Below are 19,877 nucleotides of genomic sequence, written 5' to 3'. Positions count from 1 at the left end.
AGGCTCTTTGTTCGGTCGGTGTGTGTTTCACACACACACACACACACACACACACACACACACACACACACACACACACCCACACGGCATTCAGAGAGGACCAGACAACACAGCAGTCCCACTAACATTTACCCTTCACTTTCTCTGCGCTGCCCTTGTTATTGCTCAGGCAGGCACAGAAAGGAGTCTTTATATATATATATATATATATATATATATATATATATATATATATATATATATGTGTGTGTGTGTGTGTGTGTGTGTAAGTCTGCCCTTCCCCTCCCCAAGAGCACACTATCCATGCTTTGCGAAAATCACCTCTACGGGTCGTCCTTCAAGAATACTGCCTTTTTAAAATATTATCCTCAGGATGCCCACAGCTAACAGCCGCTTAGAAAAAAAGACCAGTGTTGTAAGGGAAAAAAGATTATGGTGCGGGGGGTGGAGGGACATTGTGTCGGTAACATGTCAGGAGGTTCAGTGTTTCAGAGGACCGTTGGAGACTAATCCTTCACTGAGCTCGGCCTCACTGCCGCACGGTTTATCTGGCTCTCAGAACCTGAAAGGTGTCCAGTTTAGTTCATTACAGTTGTTTCTGTTCACCTATTGTTTGTTCACAGTCCAACATTCATGTTTGGTTGAAATGTCTTCAAATTTGGTGACGAACATCCACCTTTACTGATTATAATTTGGTGGTCAAGGTCACTGTGGTCCTCACAAAAAAACGTTTATGGCCATATCTCAAGGATTTATATTTGTATAATGACAATTTCACACATGTCTAAAAGAATAAAATAATGAACTTGACCAATTGTCGGAGGGACACTACCGCGAGGCGGCTATTCTAGGTCGCCAAAGGAGTAATCATTTCTGGAAATGTCTGTTAAACATTCAACTTTAATTTGTATTTATGTTTTCATGTGTGGAGAGTGGAGGCCCTGAATGTGAATGAAATCTTATCGGAGTTCAGTTTTTCTAGTGGGGACTGCTTTGTGCCCCTCATATACAGGCTTCAGTGCTCCATGATGATACCTTGAGTTTAAACAAAGAAATTGGCAACTGAGGTTGTAGAAAACTCTAAGCTATTCAGATACTGACTACGACTACTAGCTAAAATCAGTAAATATCTGTTATTTTCACTTAGAAATAACGTTAAAAACCATTAATATTCTGTTAAGTGAAGTAAATGATAATGTAACAGTTTTTAACAGGATAGCCATGTTCTGATGAAATGTGCAGAGGACCAGGTCTGCGAGCATCTTCCAGCTGCCAGCTTTTTGTCTCTTGCATCTTAAATATGAATGGCTCAATGACAGTGTTCGGAGATCTGTTTCAGTGTACTTCTACCTGACAGGAGGCTCAGTTGTACAAACATAGTAGATATTGTTTTGCTTTCAAGAGCAAATGAAATACTTTTGAATATGCAGCTTTCTAGTACCAGACGATGGATAATCTCAGATAATTGTCAAGCTGAAATCTCCTTACTGTAGAGCAATGTTTAAAAATGACAACGATAATTAAGAATAACTTGGAATCATTTATATGGACCCAGTAATGCTGCCAGAAAAGATAATCCCCGACACGCAGCCTTTTGACCTCATACTTCAATCAATATGATGTTGTGTATTTGAGGTATTAAGCTTTTCTTTTTACTCAATGTCTTGTTGAATAATCCCAGAGCTGTCTCCACATTTGGATAGAGGTATAGACCTTTTTAAGTATGTACAATTATTATCCCAGAAAACCATGAGCAAATGTCACGATTATTCAGTTATAAAGTTTCCTCTGCTTCATTTCCACTTTTCACACTCAGTGAAATGTAAATCAACATATCTGAAAACAGGACAAGACAGACTCGAAGCTCTGGTAATTCTGAATGTTTGTACGATATTTTATTGCAATCAATAGTTGTACTATTACCATTTTCTGGAATGCAGAGTGACGTAGAGAAGCCGTATACGACTGATAGCGGCAGCAACCTGTCAATCACAGTAAGCCATACATTCATGTTTACAATGTTTACTGAGGGAATAAATCAAGAGAGAAGTAGTCATCTTCTCATAGACTTCTATACAACCAGAGGAGTCGCCCCCTAATGGGCGCTAGAGAGATCGCAGGTTTTAAGACAGTTCCACATCGGCTTCGCTCGGCCTTCTACCTGCAGTCGGAGCTCCGGCAGCACTTTGCCTGAGTGGGGCAGGCCGTTAGACTCTGCTGCATTAAAATTCTAGTTTTTTTTAAAGGGACTCTGGTGCTCGTAAACACCATCACTTTTGCTTTCAGAGAAAGCCCAAATTAGAGAAAGCTCAAATTAGCACAAAATGTCAGTTCCTCATAGTAACTAAAGATTTTGACTTTATTGTAATGCAACTGACATAGTAATGTTAGCTTTGAACAGGTGTAGCATGTCTAAGTATAACAGGAAAGGGGAAAGTTGCCCGAAGATCCAAGTGAAAAGGGGAGGGGCTGAGGAAAGGTTACAGTCCTTAGAGCCATGCATGGCTATAAATGATTATAATGCCATCGACAATAAGTGTAGTATGGTATCCTGACTTTGGATGATTAAATAACAAGTACACATTTGCAGGATTGTGTTACATAAATGCCTCCTATCTTTGCTATCTTGTAAGTTTGGGCATCCATGCCAAATTTGGAGACAATGGGCTTTGTGATCTTACAGGAGTTCACCAAACAGTTTTGTGTTTGACTCTGAAACAGCCAAGACTGGCTGAGTGAGCATCATTAAAAATGATTCGAGAGAGTTTGGGTCGGCGTTTGGAGTGTGTGCTGACTGGCTCTTGAGCTCCACATACACGGGAAGAGACAGGAAAGTGGATGTTACTGGGGATACGGTCTTCAACTCTGTTGCTAGGAAACTTGCACCAATCGCACTTCGTTTTGCAGCTGCACTGTTGGTTTTGATTTCCGGAGTCAGCATTGTGCTGACTGCATGAAATCCTGTACTGCAAGTAGCATTAACAAGCTGTCAAGGTGTGTGTGTGTGTGTGTGTGTGTGTGTGTGTGTGTGTGTCTGGTCCCGTCTCCTGTGACTAGAGTCATGAATATGTAGCAGCTTCTGGCTTTATTCATTCACTCAAGCATCGCATCAAACAAAAGATAAGACTGTCAGAGTGAGGTTAGAACCACTGAATTATGAGCCCTGAAACCAGCACTGGTTCTGGTGAGGCAGAGAGAAACACAGGTGGAGGTGAACCAGAATCAGATGTGTCAATGTTTGTTGTAAAAATCCAGTCCAGTTTATTTGCTACTTTTTATTTTACTTCCTAGACCATTAGTGTGCTTCAGCTGGCTGAAAAGTGAATTGGAATCTGTCTGGTTGTCACTCTGTTCTTGTTGCTGGCCCAAAGGCAGCTGCATGCTTCAAAAGAAGTGTTTGCCAAATCGGCGTCATTCTTCACATAACTGTCACTGTTCTTGTGCACGACTGAGTGACACCGTGCATGCCTTTGAGGAGAGACTGTTATCCCCATTTCTTAAATGTCATCAATGGGATGCAGCCTTTTTTAATAAAGGTAGTCTGACAAGTCGTACAATCTGTTACACTTGACGCATGTTTAGGCCTTAATAGACTTGTAATAAGCTGTGGCTGCCACAGGCTGTACCAAACATTATTTTTACATTTACGTTTTTATATTCAAAGCTTTTATTTTGTTTTATTGAATGAAGCAATGTCTGTCGTCATATTATGAAATGGAAAAATCCTCAGAACAAAATACTAATTTTGAATAGTGTTCATTGGATTCAATGGTAAATGAACCTGAACTTGTATAGCGCTTTTCTAGTCTTCCGACCACTCAAAACGCTTTAACACAACTTGTCATCATTCACCCATTCACACCTATTCATACACTGAAGGGAGGGTCTAAGCTACCACCTGCCCATAAGGACTAAGTAACATTCACACACACATTCATACATAGGCACAGATACAGGATTAGGGTTAAGTGTCTTGCCCAAGGACACATCGATATGGGCTAGCAGAGCCGGGGATCGAACCCCCGACCCTCTGATTAAAGGACTGCTGACCCACAGTCCCTAATGAGTTAGCCTTTTTTTAATTGTGTGCGGCAAATTAGTTTGTAGTTCTTTCAATAAATGTTGACTTTTGTACTTGACGCCTCTGGAATTATTGGAAATGTTTGGATCCCTCAAGTCAGCAACAAGTCTTCGCAGCCACCACTGGAATCTAATTCTATAATAGGAAAATATTAATAATATAAGCGTAGCCTGATCTTTATCTGCAACTGTGCTGAAATACCAGCTTTAAACACAATTAATAGACATTCGCTGCATTCAAATGTTGATTAGATCCTAGCGTTTGTGTTTTATTGCTGTTTAAATGTAGGCTATTATACGGCTATTCAAAACATGTCCGGTAGTTGTTTTCTATGCCAGAAAATCTGGAATATGAATTGCCTTATTGGCTGTCCCCCCCTCAAAAGAAATCTAGCATTAACCCTGGGCTGCCAGTGTTGTTTTAATCTACAGTATATATCAGCAATGAGATTTTTTATCAATGAGAGCCTGATTCTGACCATGAAAGTCTTGAATACTTTAGTTTTACTTTTGACAAACTGTTAATGGTTGTATGTGTGGATATTCAGAAATACAGTGGCGTTGCATATGAAGAATTTAGTCTAATGTTGTTGTGCCCATGCTTTTCACTCTTTAAACATCCCCTCTCAGTCCTGCTCACCACGTTGTCATTCATGCGTTCACTCCTACTGTAAGAGCTGTATTTCCATCCGTGGGTCCAGATGCCTGTAGGCCTGTTACTGCTGCTGTGCTGCGTAACTTGGTGATTTAAAAAAGGCAAAAAAATAGCTCTTGTCCTCCCTACTTCTCCTCTCTGTCAGAGGAGTTTCTGCATCGTTCTGATAATGTGTGCATCGTTCTCCCGCCATAATCAGCATGTCAAAACATAACCTATAATTTGCCTGTGAAGGAATTGCCTCATGAAAACACAGATGTGCACCAACACAGACTTGTGCACACTAACCTGGAAGAAAAAACTATTTCACCCTCAGAACCCCATCAGTTTTGAGACTTTTTTTAATCAAAAGCTCACCCAGATGTTATGTAGTTTTTTTCCAAAGGACAGTGTTGGCACATTTTCAGTGCTCAAGTAACATTTCTTCCGTCAATAGAAATCAAAGAAATTGAATTTTTTTTTTAAACTGCCAAAGAGCTGCAGAGCACAAGATGGCCGACAGTGTGGAAGTCCACTTGGCCCGAGCACAAGGCAGGCTGTAGCCAGACGCTTGTGTCCATAACTGGCCTAGGACCTGCTGTGGGCGGGGACAGAGCTGGCGGGACAGAGCAGACCAATGTCAAAGGTCGCGTTTGGCTAATTAGCTTCTGGATGAGTTCTGTTCGGCCCACCAGAGCTCCTAGTGGAACAGCAGAGCTATTCACTGCGACGACTTCACTGATTCCTAGCTGGTGCTGAGTTCTGTAGCTTTCTGCTGCTACCATTCTCCGTGCCTCCTGTGGATGAGGAAGGGGCCTTGCTACTTTACAGCTCCACTCTCTCCAAAAAAAAGATGGTGACGGCAAAAATGCCAAACTCAAAACAACTCAAAACAAAATAATGGATGAAGTCACAGTGATTTCTTACATACAGTATCTCTTCCTGTCTATGGGAGTGAAGGCTGTCATCTTTGAGCCACTCAGACCTCTAAGTAGTTAAATGCTGCATCCAAAGGTGTGTCTGTGTGGGAGCTTGGTAATAATGGCCTCTGTGTGCAGGTCTCTCTCGCTCTATGTCCCCGCCATTCTCTTCTGTGATTTTGTGCATGTCCCATTGGACAGCTGCCATCCACACTGCCCTGAACAATGGAATTATACACCAGGGTTCAGCACACACTCTATACTTTGCCGAACCCAGTGCAGTGCAGGGGTTAAAGCCATGCACCTGTACACTTCGCATCTGCAACACCATGTCTAACCAGGACAGCAACCCTCCCACACATAGAAAGTATTCATGTTTCTAGTCAAAGGACTACCTTTTTAACTTTTTGAAAATTAGCAAGGGTTATCACTTTACCATTTAAACCAGTCTTAACAAAAACACAGTAATATTAGAAAATTCCTCGACTCGTCTGGCAAATGCCATCAGGGTCATTGGTCTTGTGTTCTACTGTCAGGCTATATCGACAGTTTGAGCAATTGTGACAAAACCATTATGTTCACTAGCAGCCGTAACTTTCACAGTTGATCTACATTTTGCCTTTGTGAGATTCAGTGAAGATGACACGGGTGACATTATATATATATATATATATATATATATATATACACATATAGTATTGTCGATGTGCTTACCCTTCAAGCATTATTGCTTCTCCGCTCGAGTGCGTTCTAAAGTTATCGTTCACGCAGGCGCTCTACGATGTGTGCGCGCTGCCAGCCGCACCTGTCTGCATCTGAGTTATGACCCAGATAAACTCTACCGACTTTAATGGCTTCCTGTCTGCCAGCTGTGACTGTTTATGATAGCCCTGATGACTCGCTACTTGCTCTCATTTATGCCCCCGTAACATCTAATTCCACCACAGACATGCCCCTTTATCTTGTTGACTGGACTCCACGGACTGTTTCAGCGAAGCTTTGAGTTGTTTCTTACTACTTCTTCTTTCTGCTCTTATAGGCATAGTGTTAATGTGCTGAAACTGTAAAATCATAGTTATTTTTTTATTTAATTTACAGACTTTAGCTGGTAGAACCATCTAGTCTTGGTTTGTCTGGAGTGATGAGTCATAGTTTAACTTTGAAGAGGAAAATGGAGATAAATCCACTTTTAGACTTATGTAGTATGAGTATGATTATCAAATAATTGTAATAATAATAATAATGCATTTAATTTATATAGCGCTTTTCATAATACTCAAAGACACTTCACATAATTAAAACATCCTAAAAGCTAAAAATAAATAAATAAGAATAGCTAAAATACAGGTAAAACAAATGAATAGGGACTTTGAGTCGCTCGGACCCTGATAAGAAAACAAAAACAAAAAAACAAACAATCACACATTAAAAGCAGTTCTGAACAGGTAGGTTTTGATTTGCGATTTGAATAAGGAAAGATCAGTGCAGTCTCGGATGAGTTTGGGGAGAGAGTTCCAGAGGGAGGGGGCAGATATGGAGAAGGCTCTGTCACCCCACGTCCGGTGCTTGGTCCTATGTGGGATGGACAGGAGATTGGCATCAGAGGAGCGGAGCTGACGGGATGGAGTGTGGTGGTGGAGCAGGTCGGTGAGGTAGGAGGGGGCCTGATTATGGAGGGCTTTGTGAGTGAGGAGAAGGATTTTGTATTGGATCCGTTGTGGGACGGGGAGCCAGTGAAGGCTCTGGAGAACAGGGGTGATGTGATCACGGGAACGGGAGTGGGTGAGCAGGCGAGCAGCAGAGTTCTGGATGTATTGGAGTTTGTTTAGGATTTTGGAAGATGTGCCATAAAGAATACTATTGCAATTGTGTTTTCCTTATTAATTTCTGACTTGCTGTTTTGAATGAAAGTTCATTTAAACAAAATGAAAAGAACTGTCACAATCGACGTGCACAGAATGAGATCTAAAAAACGGTAAATAAACAAGCACATAGATTATTTGAAATTACCTCATCTTGTGAGGAAAGAGCCTGGAAGACTTTCAAATCTTAAATACTTTCAAAAATATCAAATAAATCCACAATCCTACACAATAGTTTGTGACGTTGTCATGATATTGTTATATGTTGCAGCAAAGTGCTGCTGACCCATTTCAAGCCCTTACAGTCTCTCACACTCAACCATTTACCAGGTGACGTCAAGTCCTTAAGGGTTCAGCGTTTGAGGCCTTAGGGTGGCCCCTGATACCCGGACATCCGTCTCGTCTTGTATCCAGGCTCATCCTCTGTCACCCCAGGGTGAAATCTTGAGGGTCATAAAAATGTAACAACCATGGGAACTTCCTTCACCCTGGCAACTCCTCTGCAGGGACAAATGGCTCTCCTCTGTCCACTGAAACGTGTCCACAGAAGCTCACTGTCGAGCCACTGAGGGACCTCATCCCTTAAAAGGACCTGATGAGGGAAACCAAGGGACTTTTTTAATTTCTGGAAGGCCGTTTTCCGCAAGAGAGCGCAGGATGATGATCCCGCCCCCCTACCTCCTCTTCGCCCGCTCTGTCTGAAGTTCATCAGCCTAGGAGGAATGTGTTCTTCTAGATAGGCGGCGATTGTCGGGGCTTTCTCTATAAATAACTTCTTGTCAGCGAGCCAAGCAGGGCTGTCCAGCTCCAGCTCCAGCAGACCGATTAATGCAGAGACCAGTAACCACCGCTGTTGCTGCTCAAGCTTGTTAAAGGGATAGTCGGGCTGTTTTGAAGTGGGGTTTCATGAGGTACTTTTACATCGTCAGTGTATTACTACAGTAGATGAAGTTTAAAGAAACAGACAGGAGTACCAGCACAGGAGCAGAGCATTGTACTGCAGTGGACATATTGAGACTCCTGAAAAGAAATCAGTAGAAGTGTATTGCTATATTCAATGTCTTGGAAACGAGAGCTATTAAAAGTCTACATATTTTGCAGCCAAATCAAATAGTTTTCGGGATATTCAACCTTTTTGTTTCTTTATAATAAATGTAGTACTTACAGTACAATACAGAAGATTATGAGATATGAGTTTACGGATGATTACAATCCCTCCTTGTCATTGTGGATGTTGGTGTATGGTGTTTAGCTGGTTACACATACAGTCCATGTTCATGGTGTTTCACAGCCACTAAAGCACCCTTTGTAATTTTTTAGTTTGTTGATGTAAGGGCAATGACTGACTGCCGATGGCTGTAGTCATTCAAGACCTCGCTGAGTCCCACACATTGTGTGTGTGTGTGTGTGTGTGTGTGTGTATATATATTTAAAAATGAGCATCCATTAAAAAATCCTTTGAAAATAATTATCTCATTAATATTCAATATAAGTGTAAATTCCTGAACTGAATTTGATATATTCTATATTAAATCGGACACCGATGTATGGCACAGCGATGTTTATTAAAAAAAAAAATTCAACCAAGAATGTGTTGGTACTTGGCTGAAAACAAAAATGTCCACAGGGGTACATCACTGAAAAAAGGTTGCGAACCACTGGTCTAAAGTGTACAGAGGAGGGACTTGTACAGACGTGTGTGTGTGCTTGTGCACGTTTGTGTGTTTATGTTCCCAATCGTGTCACTAATTAGAAACTTGTTTTTATTTCCCCCTCCCCCTCATACTGAGAATGAGGGCGTTGAATGGAGCATTATGAGTAGACACTGGAATTAGTTCTCTCTCTTCTCTCCTCTCTCTCTCTCTCTCTCTCTTTCTCTCTCTCTTCTCTCTTCTCTCGCTCTTATTATCATTAGTCACATTCCATCAGTACCCTGTGAGCGCTGAGGCTTGCAAACACTTGTTTGTGGCGATTTCGCTCATCGTTTCCCCCACCATTTCTGTCTCAGCCCCGTCTTCCCCTTTCACCATTGTCTCCCTGAAACCCTGTTTCTGTCCACTAATGTCACTGCCAGCTCTTTCACTTCAGACCGCTCTCTGTCTCCTCCAGAATATAGGATGGCTGAATTGAAAATGAATGAAAGGCTGGACTCAATGAAGCGGATGATGGCTCAATTGAATGTGCCTCTCAGGAATGCCTGGTGGTGTTGTCCAGTCTTTTGGCTGCATTTCAGTCTCCAGTCCACTTGTGTTGAGGTTTATCAACTTTAGTTTGTCGTATTGGGATTCTACTCGGCTGGTCCTGTCCCTCTGCTACAGGCCGCACGACTACGTGTTCTCTTATCAATACGTTAGTGCTAGTGCGGAAGTCAACGCAGTCTCTGTAATTCTCTGATTGTTGTGCGTAAATATAAATATTTATAAAAGGTGTTTTCCAGGTAAATGTATTGTGTCCTTCATACACTACATGTTGTATTTGTCAAACTGTGCAGTGTTTTTTGTTTGAAAACCAACTTTATCCTATGAACTGAGTCATTACTGTTTCTGCAGACAGGGCTGGAACAAGGTGCCATTACCTAAAAGTCAAGGAACATTTAGATAAATTAATTACAGGCCACCACACATTTCCTCCTCTCTCCATTTTGGCACGACCAAAATAAAAATGAAAAAGTCTTCCACTCTGAGGCAAAATGTGATTTTTAACATTAGAGAATCGAATCACAGGTCCATTCTCTTGTTCTCATGTGTCTGAAACTCAGAATGAAGTTGAGCCTGATTGGATTATTCACTGTAGGGAAGTGAAACCTCTTCCAATTGAGATCAGCTCGGAGCGATGGCCGTCCAGTTTACTGTAGCTTTTGGCAATTTGATTTGCAGCTTTCAGCAAATAGTTAATTGGGATAGAAGATGACTCCTTTGGCCCGTTACTCTTGCATGAGTGGAGTGACGGCCTGCACGTTTTCAGTGCTATAGAAGGAAACAACACTGTGCTCCAAATCTGACAGCATTTCTGAGAGGAGGAAACAAGAGAAGCGGTGTATTTGTTGAACTAGGGCTTCTATGAGTTAACATGCTGGTCATTCCTGCCTCGGCTGCATCTGGACCGGTACTTTCTCAGGATTATCTGCACACGGCTGTAAAGCGCCTTCCCACCAGAGCGTCGTGACACGTTGACTACAGAGTTCAGGCTCTGGGGCCAAAGAGAAGCAGCTATGTTACGAAGTACTGAAACCTCCGCCCCTGGGGGTCAAAGAGACTGCTTGACCTCTGTGCCCTTCTTGTTCTGGAATGGGAGGTAGTTCTACATTAAGCATGCCAGTGGGTGGAAAAACAAACAAGGAAGTGCCTGCTGAGGAGTTTTAGATTTAAATCACATTTGGTTGAAATTCTACAGATAAGAATTATCATAATTATTATGTTCTAGTAAATAGTTGTTTCTTCCCTTTCACTCCATGCTTGGCCTCCTGCCAGGTCTTTACCCTCGTTCCCACATACAGGAGATCGCCACCAACAAAGCAAGCTTTCTAATGCTTCTAGTGTGGCAGCAAAAGAGGTGTGTGTTTGTGTGTGTGTGTGTGTGTGTGTGTACACTTGTTGAGGACCAGTCTGTTCAGTGGGTTGAATAGTGTATTTTTCAGTCGTCGTCCCCCAACCCCGTTTGGATAAACCCACTGGAGATCGCCTGAACTCGCAGGAGATAATCCTGCTTCTTGTGCCAGCAATGGAGGAGAGGTGGATAGAAAGAAAGGGAGATGAGCGGGAAAGAGGAGGATTTACTGTATACGGAGATGAAAGAGAGTATTTGCTGTCATAAGTGACTGCTAAGTATTACAGTATTTCACAAAGTAAGCGTGAAACCACCGATCCCGAAGCTTAAACAAGGGAACTCTACCCCTTTTCAAGCTTCTGTTGCCAGCGTCTTTTACCTCAGGGCAACTTGTTTATCTGGCAAGGACTCTGAAACCAGATGGTTTTGTACCTTGTATCCTAGCAATGTGGGAGGATGTATACTTGGTGTGTGTGTGTGTGTGTTTCAGTCACTGAAAGGCCTCTTGGAGTGACACTACTTGACTTGGCCTCTGCTGAGGGCTTTTTACACGCAAAATAAAACCGGATGTACCCAGTCAGACATAGGTCTGACAGGAATTTCAATGGGTATGAGCTTCCCACGACTCTTAGTGGACTGCAGGGATGCCAACAAATCCAAGGTGTTTGTACATCTCTGCTTGTGTTAGGCTTATGATAATGTCCTTTTAGGGTGAGGTTGGTCATATCCGCATTTTCTACTGTAAATCACACTGGGTGTCCTAGCGTAGTATGTAGGGTTGCAAAGGGGCGGAAAGTTTCCGGTAAATTTCTGGAAAGTTTCCTCGGGAATTTTGAAAAAAAAAGTTTTTTTGCAAAAGCATATAAGAGGGAACTTAAATGTAGTTGAGAACAAGACTATGCACGCCTAGCTCAGCTGGACCCTGAATGCAGCTGTTTGGGAACATTGTCTGCCAGAAACATAAACGTAAACATAAACGTTCTGTTGTTTTTGAACATCTTGTCATCAGTGTTTCAGCCCTATGCCTGGCAAGTGTGAGAGCGCCGATTTGCGTAGAGGCCAAGAGCGGTATTGCAGACAGATAGAGATTTCAATTATAGCTCGCAACATATTGAAAAAAACAACTGAACTAGTTCACTTTTTGGAGCTGTGAACTTAGTTCAACATTTTGAATTATGAACTGAACTAGTTCATGTAGAAAGTGAACTTTCCCAACACTGTTTGTCATTACCTAGCATATTGATTACTTAATAATAATAATAATAATACATTTTATTTGGAGGCGCCTTTCAAGTCACCCACGGTCCCCTTACAATAAAATAATACAGGATAAAAGATAAAAGCATGAAAGATAGGAACAACATCCATCCATCCATCCATTATCACCCGCTTATCCGGGGTCGGGTCGCGGTGGCAGCAGGTTCAGCAGGCCGACCCAGGCTTCCCTCTCACCCGCAGCACTTTCCAGCTCATTCTGGGGGATCCCGAGGCGTTCCAAGGCCAGCCGGGAGATATAATCCCTCCAGCGTGTCCTCGGTCTTCCCCGGGGCCTCCTACCAGTTGGACGTGCCCGGAAAACCTCTAATGGGAGGCGTCCAGGAGGCATCCTGACTAGATGCCCGAACCACCTCAGCTGACTCCTTTCGACACGAAGGAGCAGCGACTCGACTCCAAGCTCCCCCCTGATGTCCGAGCTCCTTACCCTATCTCTAAGGCTGAGCCCGGCCACCCTACGGAGGAAGCTCATTTCGGCCGCTTGTATCCGAGATCTCGTTCTTTCGGTCACGACCCAGAGTTCGTGACCATAGGTGAGGGTTGGAACGTAGACCGACCAGTAAATGGAGAGCTTTGCCTTCCGGCTCAGCTCCCTCTTCACTAAGACGGACCGGTACAGCGCCTGTTTTACTGCTGCAGCCGCACCGATCCGCCTATCGATCTCCCGCTCCACCTTACCTTCACTCGTGAACAAGACCCCGAGATACTTGAACTCCTTCGCTTGGGGTAGGCAGTTTGCCCCCACCTGGAGGGAGCAATCCGCCGGTTTCCGGCAGAGCACCATGGCCTCAGATTTGGAGGTGCTAACTCTCATCCCTGCCGCTTCGCACTCGGCTGCAAAACGCCCCAGTGAATGCTGGAGGTCACGGTCCGAGGAGGCAAACAGGACCACATCATCCGCAAACAGCAGAGAGGCGATCCCGAGACTCCCTAACCGGATCCTCTCCGCCCCCTGGCTGCGCCTAGATATCCTGTCCATGAAGGTCACGAACAGGACCGGTGATAAAGGGCAGCCCTGGCGGAGGCCAACACCCACCGGGAACGTGTCTGACTTACTACCGAGGAGACGAACACAGCTCCTACTGCAGGCGTACAGAGACCGGATGGCCCGTGCCAACGGGTCCGGCACCCCATACTCCCGCAGCACCCCCCACAAAAACCCCCGAGGGACCCGGTCGAAAGCCTTCTCCAGGTCTACAAAGCACATGTAAACTGGTTGGGCAAACTCCCAGGACCCCTCCAGTAATCTTGCGAGGGTAAAGATCTGGTCCACTGTTCCACGACCGGGACGGAATCCGCACTGTTCGTCCTGAATCTGAGGTTCGACAAGCGGTCGGAGCCTCCTCTCCAGCACCCTGGCATAAGCTTTTCCCGGGAGGCTGATCAGTGTGATACCACGATAGTTCGAGCACACTCTCCGGTCCCCTTTCTTGAAGATGGGAACCACCACCCCGGTCTGCCAGTCCATGGGCACTGTTCCCGACCCCCATGCGACACTGAAAAGGCGTGTCAACCAAGACAGCCCAACAATGTCCAGCGCTTTCAGCATCTCAGGGCGGATCTCATCCACCCCTGGCGCCTTGCCACCAAGGAGCTTTTTGACTACCTTAGCGACCTCTGCCAGGGATATGGGTGAATCCACCCCAAAGTCTTCCGGCGCTGCCCCCTCTCCGGGGGACATGTTGGCCGGGTTTAGGAGTTCCTCAAAGTGCTCTTTCCACCGCCCGACGATGTCCCCAGTCCGGGTCAGCAGTTCCCCCCCCCTGCTGAGAACAGCCTGGGGTAGACCCTGCTTTCCCTTCCTGAGCCGTCGGATGGTTTGCCAGAACTTCCTTGAGGCCAACCGAAAGTCCTTCTCCATGGCCTCCCCGAACTCCTCCCATGCCCGAGTTTTAGCCTCCGCGACCATCGTCGCTGCAGCCCTTTTGGCCCGCCAGCTGCTAGCACAGAAGTCCAACAACAAAACACCATTCGGGTTCAGATCGGGCAAGCCGTTCCTCCCAATCACGCTCCGCCAGGTTTCTCTGTCATTGCCCACGTGAGCGTTGAAGTCTCCCAGGAGAACTATGGAGTCGGCAGGCGGCGCCCTTTCCAGGACCTCTCCCACCGACTCCAAGAAGGCCGGATACTCCGAAATGCTGTTCGGTGCATAAGCACAAACAACAGTCAGAGCCTTACTCCCCGCAACCCGTAGGCGCAGGGAGGCGACCCTCTCGTTCCCCGGGGAAAACTCCAACACAGCGGCGCTCAGCCGGGGGCTCGTGAGTATCCCCACTCCCGCCCGGCGCCTCTCACCCTGGGCAACTCCAGAAAAGGACAAAGTCCAACCCTTCTCCAGGAGCTTGGTTCCAGAGCCCATGCTGTGCGTGGAGGTGAGCCCAACTATATCTAGCTGGTACCGCTCCACCTCCTGCACCAGCTCCGGCTCTTTCCCCGCTAGTGAGGTGACGTTCCACGTCCCTAGAGCTAGTCTATGCTGCCGGCGATTGGCCCGCCCAGGTCTCCCGCCTGGCCCGCCGCCCGGTCTACATAGCACCCGACCCCGATAATTCTCCCTGCGGGTGGTGGGTCCACAGGGTGACTGCTGCTCCATGTTGTTCTTTCGGGCTGAGCCCGACCGGGCCCCATGGGCGAAAGCCCGGCCACCAGACGCTCGCCGACGAGCTCCCCTCCTGGGTCTGGCTCCGGAAGGGTTCCCCGGTTTCCCTTGTCCGGGCAAGGTGGCTACAATCCGTGGGCTGCTTATCATCAGGGTTTGTTGAACCGCTCTTAGTCTGGGCTCTCCCCCGAGACCTGTTTGCCTTGGGAGACCCTACCAGGGGCTGACGCCCCGGACAACATAGCTCCCAGGATCACTGAGCCACTCAAACTCCTCCACCACGTTAAGGTGGCGATTCATAGGAGGAGAGGAACAACATTAAAACAGAAAAAAAACAAAAACTTGGTAAACTGAAGCCATGTTCATTTTAATACCAAGTTTATTTGTTTGCAGTAGACTACAGCAGTGAGGAGGACGTTGATGAGGTCCAGGAAGAAAGCATTTAGACCTGAAAGGATTCACGGAAAAATTTTTGGTTGGGGGGTGGTGATCATTGGGAATACACCTTTTTTATTCAACGTTCATGTTTTTGTTGTTCGATGAAAGAATAAAGTTCTACTCGCAAAATGTCAAAAATGTCATTTTTAAAAGTTGTATTATAAATGTTTGCATGCATGTCTGCTTATGACAAGGTAAATACAGTTAAATTACCCAAAAATGTCCAGTTTATTCCCGTTAATTCCTGTGGAAAGTTTCCAACTTTGAATATTCCCGGAATTTTGCAACCCTGATAGTAGGCTTGGCTATTACGATATACCAAGATATTTAACTAAAAATATGCTATACAAGTAGCTTTAAAGATGCAAATACATATTGTCCTCTTTCCTGTCATGCTAATTATCAATCTGGATTGTTTTGCTGTGAGTTGCCGTGTGTATGTCTGCCTTCTCTGCTTGAGGTGCTCAAAGCGCCTCAAGCAGGAAAACAACAATGTCACTTTGACCCGTTTATTCTTGTTAGCAGTTTTCTACACCCTCCAACCGTATATATCCTCACTGCATCTACTCATGGACGTGAGGCATTGCTGTAACGTTAGCTCGCCCAGTGGTGCTAAGTGAACTAGCGGTGTCGAGTATAGATGCACACTTTCTTCTGCCCGGTGATGCGGTTGGTGGGTGTAGTTTGGTAGAACGAATAGAATATATCCTACATGAAACAACAAGGTCTGTGGATTAACCGGTTATTGATTTTTGGAATGATACTTTTCTGTTTAGTTTTTCAAATGTATTTTTCTGTACAGTGCCATCTATTCCATTATATTGGAGAGAAGTCAGACTAGGGCAGTCTAGGGCCAATATCTCCAACATTCTGCAGCTCAAAAAAAATCGAGATTGGTAAACAGCACTATTGGTAAAAAACATTTTGGGGTTAACTGTCCCATTACATTATGTGTGTGTCCAGTGAATGACAAAAGCTACTGGCTCCGTGGCACCTCGTGTTCGGCCATCAATGCTAGTGCTGCTGGCTAAAGTTAGTGATTTCGGTGGGCAGCTTGCAACAGCATTTTCCCTGTGTGGCCCTAAATCATATATTGGCATTCAGTCATCACAACTTTAAGAAACTCTGGTACAGAGCATACTCATGTATATTCTCTCTCCTTTGTGTTGCAGGTTGCATCCAGAGGTGTGTGCTTTTAAACCTAAGCAGCTGAGAGGTCAAGAGGTGACATGCCTCTGTAAAACACCACTGGAAACAAATGGTGAGGAGTCAATGGTTCAGATGTCTCAGATAGTTTGTTATGCTTCAGGGTGCTTTCACACCTGTAGCTTGGTTAATTTGGTCCAAACCTTGTTGCATTTTAGTTCTGGTCATGTTCCTACTAATACTGACGATTCTTGAACATGTTGCAAACTTGCTGATTGTTCCAGATGATGTCTCAGTAGATCCATCGTTTGTTTTATATCTCACAGTTTAGGGGCTTAATCTACCCAACTTCCTCTGAAGAAACTCTCAAGTGACTTTGGCTTTTGTGATTTACTCACGACCAGATATTATCCATCTGATAACATCTGTCCTAATCCCACCCACCCATGGCTTGCCTAGTTCGACCATTTCTCCAATACGGACTAGTAAGAGCACAGACACTTTTCCGTGCATAACAGCGTGCATAAAAAATGGTGTCAAGGAAATTTTAACTGCACTTTTGATATATTGAAAATATAGGCCCGTTTCCATCAACTGGTTTGGAGTGAATAAACTCGGCAACATTGTAGTTTAGTCAGAAGTTGCCGCTATAAGCTATGCTTTATGCATGGATGTATTCCACCAGAAAACAGATTAGTAGAAGAAGTACAGTTTGTAAACCATCTAAACGTCTACAATTGTTTACATGTCACTTACTTGTTTTCCGGAGACGAAGACGAGCATTTGTGGGTGATTGGACTATCCGGGAAGACGCCAAAATCTGATCAGTCATGTGCGCCAAATTTTCACTACCTTGTAATTTATTTGGCGAAGGCATTTCCCCATTCATTTTTGACATGAGAAAACAACCTCAAGCTAGCATAAAAACATTTCTTCAATTGAGGAAGTTTAATCAAATTTTGCCGTTTTTCTAATCTGTTCCTTCAAAAATGTGTAATCAATGGAAACACAGTTTCAATGCAAACACAGTTATTAACACAGTTGCCTCAGCAGGGAGGGGTCTGATCCCAGCATTAGGTAGCTAGTTGCAACAGTTATAGGAACAGAGCACACGCAGGTCAAGAAAGTAAGATGGCCTTGCATACAGGTGACCCTCAGTACCTCAGTTTAGAAACAGTATCCTATTGGTGGGGGCTTGACAGTGATTCATCCCACTGCTTGTACTTGGTGATGTAGTACTGGTCCATGGCTTCCTGCCTGGGAACCACTGTTATAGAGCGCCTGTGCAAAACATTTTATTACAGATGGTCACAAACAGTTTTAGTATCATTTACTTGAAACTCTCTGAATTTATAGACAATTTCAGCTAATCCACTTAATACAGTACAGACATGACCAAAAAAAAGGTTTCTGGAACTAAATGTGTGATCATATGGGGATCCATGTCGCACAGAAACGTTTGACGACTCCTAACAACTTGTCCTATCTTCTGTCCATCAGCTCTGCTGCCATGCCTCCGTGGATTGCGCGTCGTCTTTCAGGGTTAGCGGTCCAGACGCTGCTTTCACTCCTACTGCTAGCCGTCGGCTGGCCCTTCACCTCCTTACCTAATGGTGTTGCCCAAGGATCAGACCCGTCGCCCTCCAGCCTTTACCCCACCTTTATCCGGAACGACACTCTGTTTGAGCACTTGGCCCTACATCCCGACCCCAGTGTGAGTCGGGTCTACATCGGGGCCCGTGATCGCCTGTTCCAGTTGGATCGGTTCCTCCAACCTGAACTTGAGGCTAACACCGGACCTGTCACAGACAGTCGGGAGTGTTTACCTCCTGTAACAGAAAGCAACTGCCCTCAGGCCAGGCTCACAAGCAACCACAACAAGCTCCTACTTGTCGACCCGTACTCCATGGAACTCATCACATGCGGGAGTGTCAACCAAGGAATCTGCCAGAAACGTAATCTGAATTCTGTGGATGACGTACGTTTCTCTACAGAGAGGCCCGTGGATACTCAATACGTAGCAGCTAACCACCCCAACGTTAGCACCGTGGGACTCGTGGTTCGCTCTCATCCTGACAGACAGCCAGTACTGTTTGTGGGGCGGGGTTACACCAGCAGCCACCCACCTATTTCCACACGTAACCTTGCCAAGACACCCATCTTTTCTTACGAGGAGACCGCCAAGTTGGCCGTGGCGGGCCGTCTCTCGGAATACGACCATCATTTTGTAGCATCATTTGCCCACCGTCAACATGTATACTTCCTCTTCTACAGGCGGGACCTAAAGTCACAGTCACGGGAGTACCGCACCTACGTCTCTCGTGTTTGCTTGGACGACCAGGCATACTACTCGTACGTGGAAGTGCCCTTGACTTGTCGTTCCGGGGCAGGGAAAATTTACAACCTCTTGCAGGCTGTCCAGCTTGGCCTCACCAAGGATGGCACGGCGAGTCAAGGCTCAGAAGTTCTTCTCGGTGTCTTCTCCACCCTCCACCCATCGACTCGGCCCAGTGAGGACTCTGCCCTCTGTATGTTTAACCTCAAAGACGTGGACAGCAGGATTAACTCCACCAGAGACCTGTGCTACACACAGATGGGTAGAGAAGCGGGACTGGAGGCGGCCTACATCGAGTATGAAGTCAAATCCAACTGTGCCAACCTGCCAGAGGTGAGTTCAACAGTTTGCTGAGTGAACAATCGAGTGAAAACAAATGAGCACCAATACATAATTGATTTGACTAAAATAGAAAATATGTCCTAGAATGTATGTGGTTCAGACAAATGACCTGGGCAAGGCACTTAATCATTACTTTCTCCAGTGAAACCGCACAGCGGTGAACACGCTGAACCAGATAGCAGTTACACTGCTCCACTCCCATGTATCGGTGTGTGTAATTGTATGTTTGTGTCACAGGGTATTAGTGTAAAACAGCAAGCATGCTAAGAATGACTGCCTACAAGAATAAGAGTGGCCTAGAGTTGATAAGAAATACTTTTTTCACACATTTCCTCCTATGCTGTTTCACATTGGAGTATGTTTTCGTTCTCTGAATGAAAAGCGTGAACCAGTTAGTCAAATATACGAATATACTTCACATGCTGCTTCTTTTCATTGTTCTTCTTATAGTTGTTATATATGTTGTCCAATTCCTTTTTTGTCTTTTTTAGAGAAGTGTTGTTATTATCCCTGCCAGGAGATAATAAGATTGGTTGTTGTGTGTGCATCTGTGTCTGTCATCGGTATTTTTGCATACAGCTGCACCAAACTGCCTAATGTTATTGGTGCTCACTTCTGCTCAATGACTTATTGTGTTTGCAGTGACTCACACACCCTCAAAATACTTTTAATTGCCTGTTTGATATAGCAATTGATAGAC

At 44.9% G+C, this 19,877-nt stretch overlaps 1 protein-coding gene across 1 annotated transcript in view; it reads left to right on the top strand.

Moving 5' to 3' along the window:
* plxnb1b (plexin b1b) overlaps positions 1–19,877 on the top strand; it is a 93,169-nt gene that overhangs the window by 37,429 nt on the left and 35,863 nt on the right. Inside the window, exons 4-5 of the mRNA XM_034532186.1 lie at positions 16,527–16,615; positions 18,001–19,168. Coding sequence (XP_034388077.1) covers positions 18,011–19,168 — 1,158 coding nt within the window. The 5' untranslated portion in view covers positions 16,527–16,615; positions 18,001–18,010. The remainder of the gene's footprint in view (positions 1–16,526; positions 16,616–18,000; positions 19,169–19,877) is intronic.

This window comes from Cyclopterus lumpus, chromosome 5 (genome assembly GCF_009769545.1).
Source record: "Cyclopterus lumpus isolate fCycLum1 chromosome 5, fCycLum1.pri, whole genome shotgun sequence".
NCBI classification, from domain to species: domain Eukaryota; kingdom Metazoa; phylum Chordata; class Actinopteri; order Perciformes; family Cyclopteridae; genus Cyclopterus; species Cyclopterus lumpus.
Note: the sequence above shows the minus strand (reverse complement) of the source record. Positions and strands in the feature narration are given on the sequence as shown.